The following is a 19466-nucleotide window of genomic DNA, read 5'->3' on the forward strand; positions in this document are numbered from 1 at the left end:
TGTTTGATTGACAGGTACCTCTCGCACCTCACCTCACTCAGTGGGTGAGCTTCGACAAGAAGAATTCAATCATACAGTGCATCACAGTGCAATCTGATCGTTTCCTCATCCAGTGTCCTTAGAAGCAGAATGTCCTGCAATGGCCATTTGATAGTGATCGGGAGTGGGAATCCCTGGTGGAATTTCTCCCCCTGCTCCTCTCCCTAACCCGTATACACTGACACCAATTTTAGTATTCCCCACTTTTGCCCTGGCTGAGATCAGACCAGGGATTACATTAGAAATCCTCCTTGTTTGTATTTCTAAATGTCATACCAGGTGATGCACTTATCCACTGTGTTATCAGAGGAGCCCTGTGGGAATAATACAAAGCTGTCTAGCTTTAATTGTTCTAAGCTTCACCCATGAAGATTTAAACAAAAAGGTTGATTCTGAATATCATGTTCCAAAAGTAAGGGGCTACCTTACCTTCAATCAGGAGTAGACTGGGTTCCCCGATAGGGTGTGGGATTATTCGTGATTCTCATGGAAAAGAGAGGAGGATGTAGCTAATTGGGCACTATGGAACCAATCACCTGGCTACTTGGGCAATCTCCCTAATTCCTTTATGGGCAGCCCGTCTTTGCCGACAATCACACTTGCCAATGGTCTTACCATGCCAAGTTTGATTAACCACAAAGAATAAAACTAACAATCATTTAAATGTGTTTCAGAATTTTAAAATGAATTACTATACATTTAGCTGCAGGAATTCTGACTGGCCTACGAAACCAGACTTTGCCTTGAATTTGCTGGCAGGCATGAGAAGTTAACATTTGCCACAATTCATTTTCAGCTTTCTGTCTTACTTGTTTCTTTAATGGATCTTACTTCTGTACCTTGGTCTCTGGGGCAGCTCCAACGGGTTCTGATTCACTTCTTATTGGTGCTCAAAAAATTACTTTACAGCACGCGCAGCATAGAATGCAGCTGCCCCTTCTCTCCTGTATTGGGAATGGATGAGCTCACAAGGCAGTAATAAATCTGTTGAAGGTGTTGAATAGCAAGTTATTGAGGAAGTGGATGCAGCCAAATGAGTTTGTTCACATCTACAGGGAGCGCAGTCCAAGAGGCAGATGGGGAAAGTTTTGGAAAGAACAAGTGAAGATTCCAAGTCTGTGCTGCATTCTGTTACAATGAAACACTAGAAAGGCATATTCCAGCCATCTGATAATTATAACATACCATCAGCCTAAATTTTACTTTGAATTTTTCAGAGCAGTATTGATGCAGGCCATATGGGGCAAACGAAAATTAAGTACTGTGCTATAAGCAGATGTAAAATATAACAACAAAACAACATCTATTATTTATATAGCGCCTTTAACGTAGTGAAACATCCCAAGGTGCTTCACAAGAGTATTATGAGACCAAACATTTGACACCGAGCCGCATGAGGAGAAATTAGGCCAGGTGACCAATAGCTTGGTCAAAGAGGCGGATTTTAAGGGGCGGAGAGGTTTAGGCAGGGAATTCCAGAGCTTATGGGCCTTGGCAACAGAGGCACGGACACCAATGGTTGAGCGATTATAATCAGGGATGCTCAAGAGGGCAGAATTAGAGGAGCGCAGACATCTCAGGGGGGGCGGGGTGGTTGTTGGGCTGAAGGAGATTACAGAGATAGGGATTTGAAAACAAGGATGAGAATTTTGAAATCGAGGCATTGCTTAACCGGGAGCCAATGTAGGTCAGTGGCTGATAGGTGAGCAGGACTTGGTGTGAGTTAGAACACGGGCAGCCAAGTTTTGGATCACCTCTAATTTATGTAGAGTAGCATGTGGGCCAGCCATGAGTGTGTTGGAATAGTCAAGTCTAAAGGCAACAACAGCATGGATGAGGGCTTCAGCAGCGGATGGACGATGTTATGGAGGTGGAAATAGACGGTCTTAGTTATGCTGCGTATACGTGGTCAAAAGCTAATTTCAGGATCAAATATGACACCAAGGTTGCGAACAGTGTGGTTCAGTCTCAGACAGAAGTTGGCCAGTGGGATGAAAGGGTCGAGAGAAGTGGCAGGGAGGTAGAGCCGGATGTCACAGCGTACATGTCATATAGGATGTAGGGGATATCAGTGCCTCTTTTCTAGATTTGTATTTCTTCCTCGTCAAATCTTCCCCGTCACCTTCTCCTTGCATTAACTCTTGACTTGGGTGTGACATTTTGAGTACTGGTTGCCTTTGATACCTCGACCAAGTGACCATTTTTGACAGTAAGCCTCAGCAATCTATTCAAACATGGAAGCATCACAGCCGAGCCTGACACTGTTTTACCTGACAGTTCTGACATGTATCGCATGCTAGCGATCAAGATTGAGAACTCAAACTGATTTTCCTTTCTCTAAACCAGGATGTTTCCGTTGTCCCTTTGTTATAGATGTCTAATATTTGCTTGAAGGTTATCCACCAAAGTACGTGGAGATAAGTGAGTGGTTGTTGAATTGACTAATTATAAATATATTGGAAATGGAATTAACTAGCTACAAAATATTGTCTCCAAAACATAGCAAGAATTCTCAAAAGTTGTAGCTTTCTATTACCATTTATTATAATAATCCAGTTCACTAATTTAATAATTGCTCAGTTAGGCTAACATTTTTCACCACCGTGCTCTTTGATAAGACTGTCCCGAGAATACTTGGTGTAGGAAGCTGTGAAAATTGCTCTGTGTTTGCTCCTGTCTGGAAGTGATGGACTTTTTCTAGTCCGAACAGTTGAAATCAATGGCAGCATGCTTATGATGAAACGACTGTGGCTCTACCAGACAAATACTATTGTTCCCAGTTGATCCGAGTACATCATTGCATCTAGTGAAACTGAAAAATAACAGCAGGGGCTCGGCCTCTTTTGACAGCAGGGGACAATTTGCAATCAATTGGCATTCATTTCCACGAGCTACAGAAGGCCATGTTGATCAATTGACCTGTGAATGGGATTCTTAGATACTCAACATTCTTAAAAATGAAAGTCTCGCACATTTTGTTCCCGTTTTGAAGCCTGGTGTCAAAATCGTTGCGTTCATGTTGTACAAACCATCACGGAATGCAAAACATGAATATTTGGAAAATGGGAAACCAATGGATCAACTTTCATTGTGTGTCATGCTTGTGGAGTTTGCAGAACAGCCTATCCGGAAACTCCCCAGTACAATAAGAAAATATTTTTAACTCTGTTCTTGCACTAAATATCATTAAATTTTTAAAAATGCCTCATGATGATTAGAGTGTATAATGGATTAATTATAATTGAGGTATTTTGTTTAACTTGTAAATTAGGTTATAAAAGTAAACTTTGTGTATTTATTCCACTCAGCTCCATCTTCAGTTGCCATAATACAAGCGAAGGAGATAACAAGGCACGGCGTTTCATTGGTCTGGCCAGAACCTGAGCGACCAAATGGTGTCATTCTAGAATACGAGATCAAGTACTATGAAAAGGTTAGTAGTGATTCAACATCTGAAACTCTCATTTCATAGAATCATTGACTAGTGCAGCACAGAAGGATGCCATTCGTGCCATTGAGTCTGCGCTGGCTCTTTCAAGAGCATTCATATTTGTGCATTTAGGATCTCTCAGTCTTTTAAATGATTCATTTTTGTTCAAAGTTCTCTTTAAGATCCAGGGAGAGCTACAGATTAATAAAAGTAGCAGCTAAGAACAGATAGGTGGTTAATAAACTCAGTTCCACTACAAACTGAAGATTGCTTCAATAAACTTCCTATTAGAATTTACAGTACAATCGCTTCTCACTTTAACAACTCCAGTTATAATGTAGATTACATAGATGCCTTTTCTGTGTTGCCTATTCTATGCATCTTGTAAAAGCAGTTTTTACAGAGACTGTCTGCAAACGTATTTCGCTTTGGCTTTATGAATGGAGCACTAACAGCACACTAAGCAGTAAACATAGGACATCCCCATTCTTCTCTAATATGCGCACATCCTGAAGACAAAGCTAAAGCCTTTTATTCCAGTTTGAGTGCCGGCCCATTGTTTTAAATGTTTCCCTTCTAACACACTTTGTGGTTTGCACAGGATCAGAATGAACGCAGTTATAGGATTGTTAAAACTCTCTTGAGGAGCACAGAAATCAAAGGCCTGAACCCCTTGACAGCCTACATGTTTCACGTTCGTGCACGGACAGCTGCTGGATATGGAGAGTTCAGCGCCCCATTTCAGTTTATAACAAACTCAGGTATTAAGCAGTTCAGAAATAATTTCAGTCAATGCTGTTCCGCTTGATTTTCTCAGTTTAAATTGCTTAATTAGACATTTTAAAATATAATTTTGAATCATGCTGGGTACAGATCTGTAGGCAGCATCCCCCCACTAGATACTCGCCCAAGAGTCTTTTATCATGTATGACCCGAGACAATCAGTGTCAGTCGGCTGTTCAACTATGTCAGCATCACAGCTGAAGCTGAAACTGCCCTCAACCAATAGGCAGACCTGAATTTTCCAGCAGTGGCCACTGGATACTATCTGCTGCCCGTGTCCTAACTCGCACCAAGTCCCGCTCACCCACCACAGCTGTGCTCGCTAACCTACATTGGCTTCCGGTTAAGCAACATGTCAATTTCAAAATTGTCATCCTTATTTTCATATCCCTCCATGGCCTTGCCCCTCCCTACCTCTGTAATCCCCTATAGCCTTCCCCCCGAGATGTCTGCACTCCTCTAATACTACCTTCTTGAGCATCTCTGATGATAATCGCTCAACCATTGGTGGCCATGCCTTCTGTTGCCTAGTCCCCAAGCTCTGGAACTTCCGGCCTGAAACCTCTCCGTCAAGACGCTCCTTAAAACATACCTCGTCACCTGCGCTACTTTCTAATTATGGGACTCAGTGTCAATTTTTTTAATCTCATAATACTCCTATGAAGTACCTTGGGACATTTCACCAGGTAAAAGGTGCTATATAAATGCAAGTAGTTGCTGTTGTTGTAGTAACTGAACTCTGGCTGATTTTGCTCATCTCCCTCGCTGAGGAGTTCAGAGACCAATTGTAACATCTGTACCCATGCCCTGGCTCAGTAGACCCAGAATCAACCTGGGACATGCTTTTCTCAACTGAGCCATAGGAACAGCTAAAATATTCATGTTTAATTCAATTCAACTTCTCATCGCCAATGCTCCAATATTTTAAAAAAGTGTTCTTCATAATTATGTTAATATTTTGATTGCTGTCCTATGATAAAATTATATCTGTTGGTTAAGAAACTAATGTACTTGTTCTGTTTATTTCTAGCTCCATCAGCTATCATTGGAGATGGTGCCAGCCCCACTGTTTTGCTTGTGTCTGTGGCCGGCAGTGCAGTTCTACTCGTGATACTGATCTCAGCCTTTATAATAAGCAGGAGGTAAGACTTGATGCTTTGTAAACAGATGCGCAGGGAACAAAAATTCACTACAGCTGAAAATTCAGACTTAGCACAGATTTATTGGTGTAAACTTATTGATGAGGCACTTTTTCAATAGCCCTGTTCTTCCTCTGTTAGTGGTTCTAGGAACTATAAAAGCACTGACTCCAGCAGCAGATTGACCTTTTCCATGGGCCTTGTGAATTGCATCTGGTTTCACCAGTTTCTCATAGAAGATGGCACAAGGTGGGAATATAAACAGGCAAGAGCAGCACTGGGAGGTCAGCACATCACTACAGCCCCTGAATCGGAACTGCAAAGCAAATTACCTTTAGTCAGCACTAAAAACTCATACTTGTTGGTACTGCTGGTCGAAAATTGGTCGAACATCTATGTTACAGTATAAAGGGTGCTTGAATCTCTGGTCATTTTCTGGCCTGAAAAGTAAACACTGCCTTTGTGTTGGTCTAGTAATGCAGTACTATTCAGGATAAACCCTGGATAGAGGTGAATGTAAACACTACAAGGTATTGTCTATTTGAGATCACATTGAATATGATCTCCGAGCATGAAGAGTGCATTAGACGAATGCTCACAGCTGCAAACGATGCAGGATGTTTCCACAAGGGATGCTCATTGCCTAGTCTATGTTAAGTTGGCTGATCTCAACCAGCATAGCATGGGTCACTAAAATTGGCCTCAAGCTTCTAGCTCATAGTCTCTAACTCCAATGACCCTGGTTGGAAAACGTGCCTGTGTAAACTTGAGGAACAGGATTATGCTTGGCTATGATCCTCATCCATCTCAGTTGTGACCAATATTCATGTATGAGTGTCTCTATATTGACAATGGGGTGAAATTGGGTGGTAGCCCAAAATGGCCAATAGCGAGTCTGCTGTCCGTTTTAAACTCTGCCTGATTTTCTTTTCCATTGGAGTGGAGAACACTGATGGATGTTGTTGGTCAGTCTAAGAGTGTGGGGTCCCGGTGCTTCTAGAGCTGTACTCGGATGAGAAAAGGAGGGAAGAAAATTGGAACGTCAAAAAATATTACGCTTGGATGCACCAGGTTGTGTGAAGATTTCAGTAGCAAATTTCAAAATGTTACCAAAGAAAAATTATTTTAAATGCTCATGACTTCAGCATTCATTAGATCTCTCATTATTCCCTAGGCCTTACTATACCAAAGAAAAATCTACTTCTTTGCATACATCAGGGAAACCATCTCAAAACAAAGCAGAATTTTACATTGATCTCTTAAAATTTCCAAAATACTCTGCAGGTTACTGGCATTAAAAGTCTTTTCCGAGCTACAACTCTGATTGTATATCATTGTGGTTAACCTTGAATTGTCTCGGAAGTTCCATTATATGGAGTATGGTATCATGAATAGTAATTTTACACAGCTATTCTAACCTGAACCTCTTTTTGGAAAAAAAGCAAAAAGCAACTCACAGCGTAATTCAGTGAGACATCTTTATTAAAAACCACTGTAATAGGAACTTGTAATGATAAGCATGATGGCTTAATATCACATCCATTCATTCATATTGATGGTTTTATTATTTAAGACAGGATTGATGGCATGATTCATTGGAATTCTAATTGTGTCTCGCCACTTAAGAGCATTGAGATTCATTGAATGTAGAAGGTGATAATTCTGTGATATAAGTATGGTCATTTCCAGGATCTGGTGATTGGCTCTCAATGGATCACTTTTCAAAAATGAAATGTCAACCTTTGGCCTCTCATTGATTTTTTTGTATCAGAAAAAATTGTCAAAGGAAAACTGCCAGTGGACTAATCAGAGGCAAGTTTGCCAGTGCAGATAGTAATTTTTGTTCTGGATTCAGTTATCTTGTGTATTTGCTGTTCAAAGGTGAACTACTGTTTATATTACTGCAAAGGGGCCATAAATCTGGTGATAACAGCGTGCTTGTAGATTGCAATAAATCAAGGAGAGAAATCAATTGAATTCTGCTCTTTGCCTTTTAAAGATTGTTTGTATTTAGAGTACTTCAGTGTTGTTTACCGACTGGCCAGCCAACTAATCTGTCGAAACCCAAAAATTGACAGCAGCACTAATCTGTAATAAGCTGGGAAAAAAACAAATGGGAAATGTTTGCCAGTCTGTGGGACAAGTCAATAGTGGAATAAGTAATAGCATTAGACAGCGACACTCTGGAGGTAAACCAAGGCTGCTTTCAAATGTTATATAAATTACATGCTGGTGTCCTGTGGACTACACAGGATGAGATGTTGAGAAAGCGGAGCATAAAAAAAAATGTGTGAACTTAGTTCTTAATTTTTTTGGAGGTTTTTCATGTTTAAATTACTGAAAATTAGGATTCAAGGATTCATTGAAATTATTGATGATTTATCACTACAATTTCAGTAGATTGTAATACTGAGCATATTAATTTTTTGTACTGTCTCCACATGACCCTAAAAAAAACACAAAGCAGTATAATTATATTTTTGCCTGGAAAGAGCAACTTAAGCTACACAATAGCAGAGTGAAGTGTTGATATTTGCAGATAGAGGTAGGATATATTAATGATTAATTAAGAGCATCACACAAGAAGGGGATAGGACATTAAGCCATACGGATATAATTTAATTATTTGTTTTTCTTTATAGTGTATTGGTACCAATTGAGAAATCAGTGGGTAAAATATATCAAGTGTTATATTAGATAACACATGCCAAGAAGTTTAATCTCTGGTTTGAGTGGAGGTAGCCAGTTTAGTGCAGCAGTGGGATACTTCAAATGACCTTGCCTTTCCTGGGAGGGAATCTAAACTATAAATAAAACTGTGGTAGATTAGAAGCAACAATTAAGCCTGGTTAGTAATAACATATTGAGGAACTTATCTGGGCCTCCTGTGGCCATGAGCCTGTTTGTCCGCCAGGTTTAAGACCGCATGGCTCTCAGTCAGACCCATAGTTAAAATGGAGTGTGCCTTCTGATTATATCATTGAGATGTGACTTTGCCGTTAAAATCAGGCTAGTTAAAATGGCGGGGGCAGGAACGTAACTTGAACACCATCACCATCTTATTTTCCTTCCACACCATTCCTACCGGGTTGGGGGTGGGGGGGGGGGGGGGTTAAATTACCCCCTCTACTATTTGTTTATGATTCAGTTCAGCTTTTTTTGACAGAGAACAGTTGCTAGGGCAATTGGCCCTTTTCAATTGGTAGCAATTAAAATGTTCTCCTTAGAGCAGAGGAGGTTAAGGAGAGATTTAATAGAGGTGTTCAAAATCATGAAGTGTTTTGATAGAGTAAATAAAGAGAAACTGTTTCCAATGACAGAAGAGTCGTTAGCCATAGCATACTGATTTAACGTAATTTGTAAAAGATTCAGAGCCGAGATGAGGAGAATATTTTTTAATGAGTGAGTTATGATGATCTGGAATGCATTACCTGAAAGGGTGGTGGAAGTTGATTTAATAACTTTAAAAATGCAATTGGATAAATACTTGAAGTGGAAGAATTTGCAGGGCTATGGGGAAAGGACAGGTGAGCAGGACTAATTGGATAGCTCTTTCAAAGAGCCAGCAAAGGCACAATGGGCTGAATGGGCTCCTTCTGTGCTGTCTTAAATATTGGGAAGACCGAAGCCATTCTCTTTGGTCCCTGCCACAAACTGCGTTCCCCAGCCACCGACTTCGTCCCTCTCCCTAGCATCTGTCTGAGGCTTAACCAAACTGTTCACAACCTAGGTGTCATATTTAACCCTAAAATGAGCTTGCAACCACATATCCGCGGCATAACTAAACCGCCTATTTCTATCTCCGTAATATTGCCCGTCTCCGCCCCTGCCTCAGCTCATCTGCTGCTGAAACCCTCATCCATGCCTTTGTTACCGCTAGACTTGACTACTCCAACGCACTCCTAGTTGGCCTCCCACATTCTACCCTCCGTAAACTTGAGGTCATCCAAAAGTCGGCCGCACATGTCCTAACTCGCACCAAGTCCCGTTCACTCATCACCCCTGTTCTTGCTGACTTACATTGGCTCTCATTTAAGCAATGCCTCGATTTCAAAATTCTCATCCTTGTTTTCAAATCTCTCCATGGCCTCGCCTCCCTCCCTATCTCTAATCTCCTTCAGCCTCACAACCCCCCCGCCCCCCACGAGATCTCTGCGTTCCTCAAATTCTGCACTCTTGAACATCCCTGATTATAATCGCAGAACCATTGGTGGCCGTGCCTTCAGCTGCATGGGCCCCAAGCTCTGGAACTCCCTCCCTAAACCTCTTTGCCTCTCTACCTTTCTTTCCTCCTTTAAGATGCTGCTTAAAACCTGCCTCTTTCACCAAGCTTTTGGTCATCTGCCCTAATTTCTTTTTATGTGGCTCAGTGTCAAATGTATTTGTGTTGTTTTATAACACTTCTGCCTTGGGACGTTTTATTACGTTAAAGATGCAATATAAATACAAGTTGTTGTTGCTGCTGCTGCATCATTCTATGATTCTATGCTCTCCTGTGGCATCCAAATTTAAAAAGCATTGTGTGTGGTATTTGACCAAACATACTAAAAAGATTCAAGGTTTAATTGCTAGCTTGTGTTGAATTAGCCACTTGCAATCATTGCAGTCATAGGCTACTCCAATTGGCCTTGGGATCTCAGGGTTTTCTCACTCCTGATTGCTATCGACTAATTCCTTTTGGAGGCTCCGTCGTGATACCCCTTGCACCCAATTGAGTGAGTTATCACAGCTTGTTGATGCCTTTGGAACTGCTCCCGCTGATTGAATGAACTAATATTTTGAGAGGTGTTCTGTTTTTACTGCAATAGGATGGTGTGACTTTTATTTATGTTCCCATTTCTACCTTCGTGTTTATGGCTTAACCAATAAATTATCTGATCCACTCTGAATTCTATCAGTAAAGCATATGTAGATGGTTGTAAATGACTTCACGTTAATTAAAGGAGTAACATCTTCCTGAAAAGGTATTTGCTAAACTAATTTTTGAATATGGAAATAAAGATATCACTTCTTATCTTTTAGTCATGATGTCATAAGCGGTCCCTCGAACGAGGATAACTTGCTTCCACAAGAGTTCACAGATGTTTCAATGAAGGACCCGATGTTCAAGTCCTGAACTCCAATTGAGGGGGTGGAAGATGCCTGTGCGTGAATTTTTTAAACGTGTGGTGACTGTTGCACATCAGCCACCAAACGGGCTCGACAGAGCTAGGCCTTTATCCAGTGGCAAGGGTTGAACCAGGATGACTGGAGACCTGCTCTGCTGCATGGACCTAGTGCACACACATATTGCAGTGTGGGCTGGCCCGTGCTTCCCCTGGGCCCTCAGCTCTTCTGGGCCCCGTACCCTCATTCGCCGCACCTTTATCCACGATGTTCCAGGCCCCGGCGCTCCAGCTCTATTTATAGCCCCGACCTGCGGTGCTGTTCTCACATAGGTTGGGACGGCACATGACATATAAAGGTATTGCTTAACTGTTTTGGCTTTTCATTCCCAAACAAACAAAAAGTTTCTTTACTGACAAAACTAACAACATAAACTTCATTTTGTAGAAGCTTGATTAATTGTTTAAAACCTCTGATTCCTTTCACCAGGTCCTGTTCAATTATCTGCTATAGAATGTATCCCAGTAATTAATCTTTCATCAACGTGCTGCAGTAATCAAAGCAGCAGTAATCAAAGTTGCCTCTTTTTTGTTTTAGCAGAGCAGATAAAAGTGGGAGGCTTGGCAATGTTATCAGCTAACTGTTTACCCATCTCCAGCATCTTTTATTCTGTTCATTATCTTTGCTTTTGCGAATGATAATCGAACCAATAACAAAGCGTTGGAGCTTGAAACCCCAACAATTCTGCCACATTGAGTGAATCCACAAATACCATGTTAATGCCCTTGTGTGCTGCACTGCAGAAGCCTGCAGAGAATGCCCCCCTCTGTCTCACCTATAGACCTGCTGGCCTTTCTGACCCCTGCTGCTTATCAAAGCACTCTCTACCTGTGCCCTGTCATTCCGCATAAACCTTTCTAATTACATAATTCAAACCGTTACAAAGACTTCCTTATTCCATTTAAGCTTAGTCAGGTAAGCCATCTCCAAATGTCAATTTATTTTCCAAGTCTGCAACTGGCTATTAGCATTCATTTCCCTTGCTCAATGACTGGCTAATGAGTTCTCTAGCTTTCTCAGTGGTTAATGATACACGGCTGTGTCATGCCCCAGGCAGAGTTCAGCAGGTGACAGTCATGCAGGTAGGGACTGGGGGGAGGGCGAGATCCAGACCTATAATTATGAGGCAATAAGGTACAATTGAATGTTTGAACAGCAAGATACGGTGCATTCCCAGCTAAGCAGGTGGTCCTGAATTCTTAATTTCCCCCATTGTCATTAATCTTCATGCTTTATTCCCTGGTCCTGCAGGCGCAGAAAATACAGTAAAGCCAAGCAGGAAGCAGATGAGGAGAAGCATTTACATAATGGACAAGGTATGTGATAAAACACATTTTATTGCAGTTGTAGCTATACAGCTATTACCCTTTTTGCATTTATGCATTTTATGTTAAAGATATTACAGAGCACCACTCTATTGCAGATTAACTCTTTGTTCTAATTCTGCTACAGTAGGTAACAGCAACATACTGGGCAATAGCTGCTTTTATACTGGTGCCGCTTTACTTTGGACTCTGGGGAGATGTCCAGGGCTCGCCTCTTGTTGTTTCTGGTGCTAAATCCAGCTTCCTTGTTCCAATGGCAGGTTGTAAACCCACAACAAAACAGGATTTATGTGTCTGCTGCCAGATAAGGGAGCCAGACTTAGCAGCGTAAACACTGGGAGCTGGCTGATGGGCACCATTTTCTCAGAATTTGAATAAAAATAGTGCAAAAGTTAGTGCCACCTCACTTGCCTCAACCATGTTACTCTCATTTATATTCAATGGTACTCTAAGGTTAGGAGAAATTTGGGGTGGTCTGTGTGATCAGCTTGTTTCCTCAGGCAGCAAACACTGAATTCTGCTCTCTGGCCTGGGGTGTCATGCTTTTGCCATTTCTCGGTTGTTGTGTTACACCAAAAGCAACACAGTACTGACACACATTCATACCATTGTTTTTGACAGTCCAATCAGAAGAACTGTACGAGTCTTGCTTCCAATCCGAGTGGTTTCTTCTGTTGCAATACTAACATTATTGATGTCCATTAAAATCATAAAGTAGCATCACAACAGTTCAAGTCTCTTATCCGCCTGCTTTGTAACAACTAGCATTTACATAATGCCTTTATTGTAGAAGAATGTCATAAGGTGCCTCACCGAGGCATAATCAGAAATCTGCTTTGTAGCACATAATATCTATTTAACAAACCAGGTAATGTTAAATAATAAAAGAAACCACAAAGAATGTTTTCAGAGACCAGGTACCATTCCTCACACTCCGCAATATCTTAGTGGGTAAAAACCATGCCCAGCCTTAAGCCTATAGACCAGAAGATCCCTGGTTAGATGCCTGATCTGTGTGGAGTTAGCTGACCTCCACTAGGCCAACTTTGGGAAGCACAATTTGCCTCAGGCCCCTGAACAATAATCAATCAGGGTTCCCTTTCCAGAATGTTATCCAGTTACCCATGCTATGCTGCAAGATGTCACGTGAGAACAGGATTGGGCTTGCTATAAACCTTCAGAGGTTGAATAGCTAGCTGGCATTCTAGACTCGCACATAAGAAATGAAATACTTGAGATACGGGCACATAATCAGCTGTTCTTCAGCAAGAATTGGTGCTTTCAGGGGAGCAGATTAGGGAGGGGAGATTCTTCTCTTTCAATGACCTGGAAATGTTGACCTTGCTGTATATTTTTCAATGGTGCAAAAATAGCGACATTTTGGCAGTTTATTGTGTACTTAACAGGAAGCAGCTCCTTTATGTTGGTAAAGTAAATTGCGGTTAAAAAAAGTAAAAATGTTTTTGTATATTTTGAAGGAGTCAGGACATATGTCGATCCTTTCACCTATGAGGATCCCAATCAAGCTGTCCGTGAATTTGCCAAAGAAATTGATGCATCGTGTATAAAGATTGAAAGGGTGATTGGTGTCGGTAAGTTATTAAGATAGTTTTTTTTATAATTTGAACTAGAAAATATATTTAAAATCAGAGTTAAGATTTTTTTTTTAAACTTTTGTGGAGTTTGTGCTCATCAATGTGAGGCTGTTAGTGCTAGAGAATGGAACAACTTCAGTTTATCACACTGAGGAGTGAACACCCCAAGGTCAGGTAGATCACATTTAGATAGAGAGTAAATAAAGCTTCCTTTGCTCTAACACTCTCAGAAGAACCTACCTCAATGCACATGTCAGTTCTTTTCTGTCTCTCACATCAACTATCTTGCAACCTTTCAGAGTGAGATTGCCAGTGAATGCCAAATTAGGGACAATTAGGATGTGAGCCCATGCCCTACTGGAATTAGACTGCACAAATTCATTCCACATAGCATCTTTACAGATAGAAAAACTTTTGTCCCATTAGTCTGGGCAGGATTTTAGTTAAGGTTGTTATGATAAATAATTACATTTTGCTCCCTGTACTTCTTCATAGGTGAGTTTGGTGAGGTATGTAGTGGACGCTTGAAAATGCCAGGCAAAAGAGAGATCTGTGTTGCCATCAAGACCCTGAAAGCTGGCTACACTGATAAACAGAGGCGAGATTTCCTGAGTGAAGCAAGCATCATGGGCCAGTTTGATCACCCCAACATCATCCACCTGGAGGGGGTCGTCACAAAATGTAAGTCCAGTGATGGGACGGACCATAAAAGTTGCATGCATTCATCTAAAAATGACAGATGGAACATCTATTGATAAATAACAAGGGAGAAGCCCTAGAATACAAGTCATTAATCTTTGTGGCAGATTTAAATGAGTTTATAGTGTAAATTGACATTCTATCCTTAGACAGCTTGTACTAGGATTTGCAATGAAATTAATATCTAGGTCTATATAGGCCAGGATATTTTTTGAAATTGTAACAGGCTGGGCTGGGATAGGTGAAAACAGATGGTAAGCAATTCGATATTAAGCGTCAAAACAATTCTTTTGTTTTTGTAAACTATACCTAAGGCTACCCGCCCGGGAGAGGATGAAAAGTTATAAATATTCTTGCACAAGAATTCCTTTCTTCCCCAGTGACTGATACACTGAGCTTCACCAGAAAAATCTACAACAATTAAACATTACTGCTATGTTTACAGATGAGTTGTAACAGAAAATGATTAATTTGCATAAGTAGTTGACAGTAAATTTTTTTAAATTGTCATTTAAATTTGCAAAATCTGAAAGCTGACCTATTGTGTCCTGTTGCCCGATTCCCAGCAGGCAGTGCCCAGCCGTAATGAGCATGGTCTCCCGAAGCGCTCGCTTTTCTAATGACTGTCATTTAATAAAGCATTCATCTCAGCTGCGCCTGTCTGGGTTTTGATAGGTACGATAAATGACAATATTTAGTAAACAAAAATGAAAATGCAAATGAAGTGTCGAACATTGTTTTCAAACTTGATTCCAAGCTGTCGCTTCAGCAAATTTGGTTCCTGATTTGAATACCAACCTGGTCTGCATAGCTCCGACTACACGCCCGGCGGTACCTTTCTTTCCACTGCGCTGAAGAAAATCTACTAGTTGTGCATTATTTGTCCGAGTAACGTAAATCATTTCTTGGGAATTCCTGTGATAAAGTTTGTAATTGGGGTCAAGAGTCTGCTGTGGTACCGAGCTATGAAGACCAAGGAGGTTTCAAGTTCAATCCTTGATCTCTGCTGCCTTAGCTGGGGTGGTAGTGGGGAATATTCCGGTGGGTTTTGGCACCCTTGACCTGGGGTGGGGGAGCTTATTTAGTTAGGGTTCCTGGTTCCAGTTGCTATCCAGCGACTTCTGCTGAACAAGTGCAGGTCTGTGAGCATCAGCTGTGGATGAGGTTGCGCTTGACGTTGGTGCCTCCATTAGTCAAATAGCCTGCTGACACACACTGGCTGCTCTCATATGTGAAGAATAGCCATTTGAATGAGGTACTGGGGGGGGGGGGTGGGGTGGGTGCTGCTGGTATCTATTGAACCATACCCCAAAATGAGTCAGATGTCATCTGTAAACATAGCAGTAATGTTTAATTGTTGTAGGTTTTTCTGGCGAAGCTCAGTGTATCAGTCACTGGGGAAGAAAGGAATTCTCGTGCAAGAATATTTATAACTTCTCATCCTCTCACGGGCGGGTATATTTTTTTAAAATAGTGTATTTAAAAATAATTATCTTCAGTAAGGTTTCAGGAACTATATGCATGTGTATTATGCTCGACATCACATTTGAATTTGAATGTAAGCAGTTTGGCTCGGCAAGTGGACATAGATCAAAATTGAAGGCATCTAAAAGTTTGCAATGCAGTCTTGTTCTTCGGTGCTTGGGGGATATTTTCCCTTTTGAGGCGGGCGGTACATTGACAGTCGTGGATCGGCTGCCTGGTATGCCTCCCAATCCACGACCATTCGTTTATCACGCACGCCACAAAGTGAAAAACGGCCACAGTGAATAGATGCAGCTTCAAAGGGGACTTGTAAAATCAATTTGGCAACACGTCATGTCCTAAAGAGGTGCAATTATGATCCCCGGAGTCAGGGTAAAGTAAGGGATGGAAAGCTGAGCTTCTTCAGGCAACTAAACCCTGGAGACATTCTCCAAATTACACAAGACCTTGTAAATATATGGCTAGTAAGGGTTAATCTGACAGATGGTGTCTAACGTGTTGTTCAATAAATCATCCAGACTACCATGCATCTAGGGCATACATTTTGGCATTTTTAATTAAATTAGATCTCTCAAGATGAATGAAGGTACAGCCAGTGTAATTCTCTATATCTCATTTTCATCTCATTAATGGAAGCATTTGGCAAGTAATTCTGTTTGTGTTTGAAACTCTAGGTAAACCAGTAATGATCATAACTGAATACATGGAAAATGGATCTTTGGATGCATTCCTCAGGGTAAGTCATCCATCAGACTCCAACGAAAGTGCATTTTTCAGAAACATCCACTTTCCAAAATGTAGGATCTTAATTGGTAGTTTGCTGCATTGTATGTCAAAAGTGAATGTGATTTGTATTGTTTACAGAAGAATGATGGCCAGTTTACAGTGATTCAGCTGGTGGGAATGCTGCGAGGAATTGGTTCGGGAATGAAGTATCTCTCTGATATGAGCTACGTGCACCGAGACTTGGCTGCACGGAACATTCTCGTGAACAGTAATTTAGTCTGCAAAGTTTCAGACTTTGGCATGTCCCGAGTTCTCGAAGATGACCCAGAGGCAGCTTACACCACACGGGTAAGGCAACATTCACTTGGAGATTATCAGTTAGAAATTACTGCTGGAAGCCACTGTAAGATGATCAGAGTTGCAAAACCGTGAACTTTTTCCTCCAAACTGATAACTGAACTGTCATTCACAGGGTGGTAAGATCCCAATCAGATGGACAGCACCTGAAGCAATTGCTTACCGCAAGTTTACCTCAGCAAGTGATGTTTGGAGTTATGGGATCGTTATGTGGGAAGTTATGTCATATGGAGAACGACCGTATTGGGATATGTCCAATCAGGATGTAAGTTTATTTCACATGATCCTATTGTTTATTTTGTGACCCAATAATCCATGAATTTAAATGCTTAAAGAGCTTAACGCTGATCAATTGTTTTTCTTCACTTGTAATCTTTAAAATATCAGCCTTCCTTCATAGAAATTTAGAGCACAGAAGGAGGCCATTTGGCCCATTGTGCATGCACCAGTTTTGAGGAAAGGCAATCCGCTTAGGCTCATTCCCATACCTTTTTCCCCAAAATCATTTAATTTAAATTTTATTTTTCAAACATTTATCCATTTCCCTTTGAAAGCTATTATGGATTCTGCTTCCACCACTGTTATCAGTAGGGCATGCCATATCCTAACGACATGCTTCGTAACAAAATATTTCTCCTAATCTCGTAAATTTAAGTCGCCTAGTTACTGACTCATAGACCAATGGAAATAGTTTTCCCAATTTCAATGATTGAATGGGTAAATGGACTGCATGGCAAGGTATTATGCTACACAGAACAGGAAAGATCCAGTGTTGATCATTGGTCTGTGCTGAGTTAGTGGATCGCAGTGATGAAGGGGATCATAAAAAATTATGACATAGAAGGAGGCCATTCAGCTATTTGTGTCCGTGTCGGTACTACATTTGGCTGTGTCCCTCGGCTGGAAGGAGTGAAGAGAACTTGGCCTCAAATTTAAAATTCAATTCCTTGTGTTTAAATCCCTTCATGACCTCATTCTTTCCTATCCCTTTAACCTCATCCAGCTCTACAACCCTCCGAGAACTCTGTGTTCCTCAAACTCTGGCCTCCTGTGCATCCCTCATTTCTTTTGCCCCACCATTAGCAGCCAGGCCTTCAGCCGTCTAGGCCCTACACTCTGAAATTGCCTACCTAAACCTCTCCACCACCTTTTCTTCCTTCAAGACCCTCCTTAAAACCCAACTCATGACCAAGCTTTTAGTCACCCCACCTAATATCCCCTTCTTTGGTTTGGTGCTCATTTTTGTCTGATTTAAGTCATGGGATATTTTTCCACAATAAAAGTCACTATATAAATGCAATTAGTTGTGGTTGTCCTTACTCTTGATTGCTATCCAGTGATTCTTGTTGGAAAGTGCATGGCTGTGCATATCAGAGGCCAGGTTCAGGCTTGGCTGTGATGCCTTCATTTCCCCCGATGTGGAACAGTCTCTTGACACGCCTGGTCTATGTTCTCATGTACTTGGGCAAGCTACTGATCTATTAGTGCTCATGAAGACATATTCCATTATGTATTATTGCCTTCTGGAAAGTAGGGATAGTGGGAGAAATTGAGAACAAGTATTTTAAATTGCAAGTAGGTAACTTGACATCTGATAAATTGTTTTCATATAAAATTAGTCTCAGTTAAAATCCAAGAACATGACTGTAATGTAGGAAAGATGAATCTAAATCATACCCATTATTGCAGGTGATTAAAGCGATTGAGGAAGGTTACCGATTACCTCCTCCCATGGACTGTCCAGTCTCCCTTCACCAATTAATGCTGGACTGTTGGCAAAAAGAGCGCAATGACAGACCTAAATTTGTGCAGATTGTAAATATGCTGGACAAACTGATTCGAAACCCAAGCAGCCTGAAAAGAACAGCAGTGAGCGAGAGTACAAGGTGAGTATTTAAGATGTTTTGGATAGTGCTACATGTTGCAGGTATACCTGGATACAAAAGTAGATTTAAAATTCCTCTCTGCAAATCATTTATTATTGTTTCACAACAGCTGTGTACATTGGGATTGCCATTGTGTGTAGCTCATTTTTAAAATGAGAATATTTCTGATAAATCAAAATATTTAGTCATTGGACTGATGTAAGATAACCAATAATTTTCATTCCTACAGCCACGAACCTATTGTGAGCTCAACCACCACCCACATTCTCAAGCCCCTCAATCCTTCAGATACCCTTACATTAAATCCTTAATTTGTAAAATGTTACAATATTGACAAATTCCATTTATCCAAAATTAATTCAACAATTTCAAAAAAGCTTCAGCATTTTATTAGTACGAGTACTGTTGTTTGCCTTGTATTAATGTTTTAATAGGCATTATCACTTAAATATACTTTGTACCGAATGAAATGATTGGGGTAATTATCAATTTGGATCTGAATGGATGTCCTTGCAGTACACAAATGCATGAGGCAGACACTTCTTGCTGACACTGTCATGTTGCATAGCAGTTACATATCATTACTAGCTTGCTGAGGCCATTATTGACCTTTACGTGATTTGAACAGGTAATAACCACCTTGGGGCCATTAGCTGGCACATCTTCCTTCAAACTGATTTAATTGTGGCAGGGCAGAGGTTCTACATGCGTCCACATGATGCAAGTTAATTATTCAGAAAGACTGAAGTTATCCAGTCAAATACTTAAACCTGTAAGCTTGCCCTAAATCCTAACTCAATATAGATAATAAATATTTAATATCACAGTACATTATT

At 40.9% G+C, this 19466-nt stretch overlaps 1 protein-coding gene across 1 annotated transcript in view; it reads left to right on the plus strand.

The window, feature by feature from the left end:
• The window catches only part of LOC139265961 (ephrin type-A receptor 4), a 120015-nt gene that overhangs the window by 90506 nt on the left and 10043 nt on the right, over window positions 1-19466 (plus strand). The window contains exons 6-15 of the mRNA XM_070883599.1: window positions 3348-3472; window positions 4071-4230; window positions 5283-5394; window positions 11809-11873; window positions 13361-13474; window positions 13973-14158; window positions 16336-16397; window positions 16526-16735; window positions 16860-17009; window positions 18434-18630. Coding sequence (XP_070739700.1) covers window positions 3348-3472; window positions 4071-4230; window positions 5283-5394; window positions 11809-11873; window positions 13361-13474; window positions 13973-14158; window positions 16336-16397; window positions 16526-16735; window positions 16860-17009; window positions 18434-18630 — 1381 coding nt within the window. The remainder of the gene's footprint in view (window positions 1-3347; window positions 3473-4070; window positions 4231-5282; window positions 5395-11808; window positions 11874-13360; window positions 13475-13972; window positions 14159-16335; window positions 16398-16525; window positions 16736-16859; window positions 17010-18433; window positions 18631-19466) is intronic.

Source organism: Pristiophorus japonicus, chromosome 6 (assembly GCF_044704955.1).
Source record: "Pristiophorus japonicus isolate sPriJap1 chromosome 6, sPriJap1.hap1, whole genome shotgun sequence".
Lineage (NCBI taxonomy): Eukaryota > Metazoa > Chordata > Chondrichthyes > Pristiophoridae > Pristiophorus > Pristiophorus japonicus.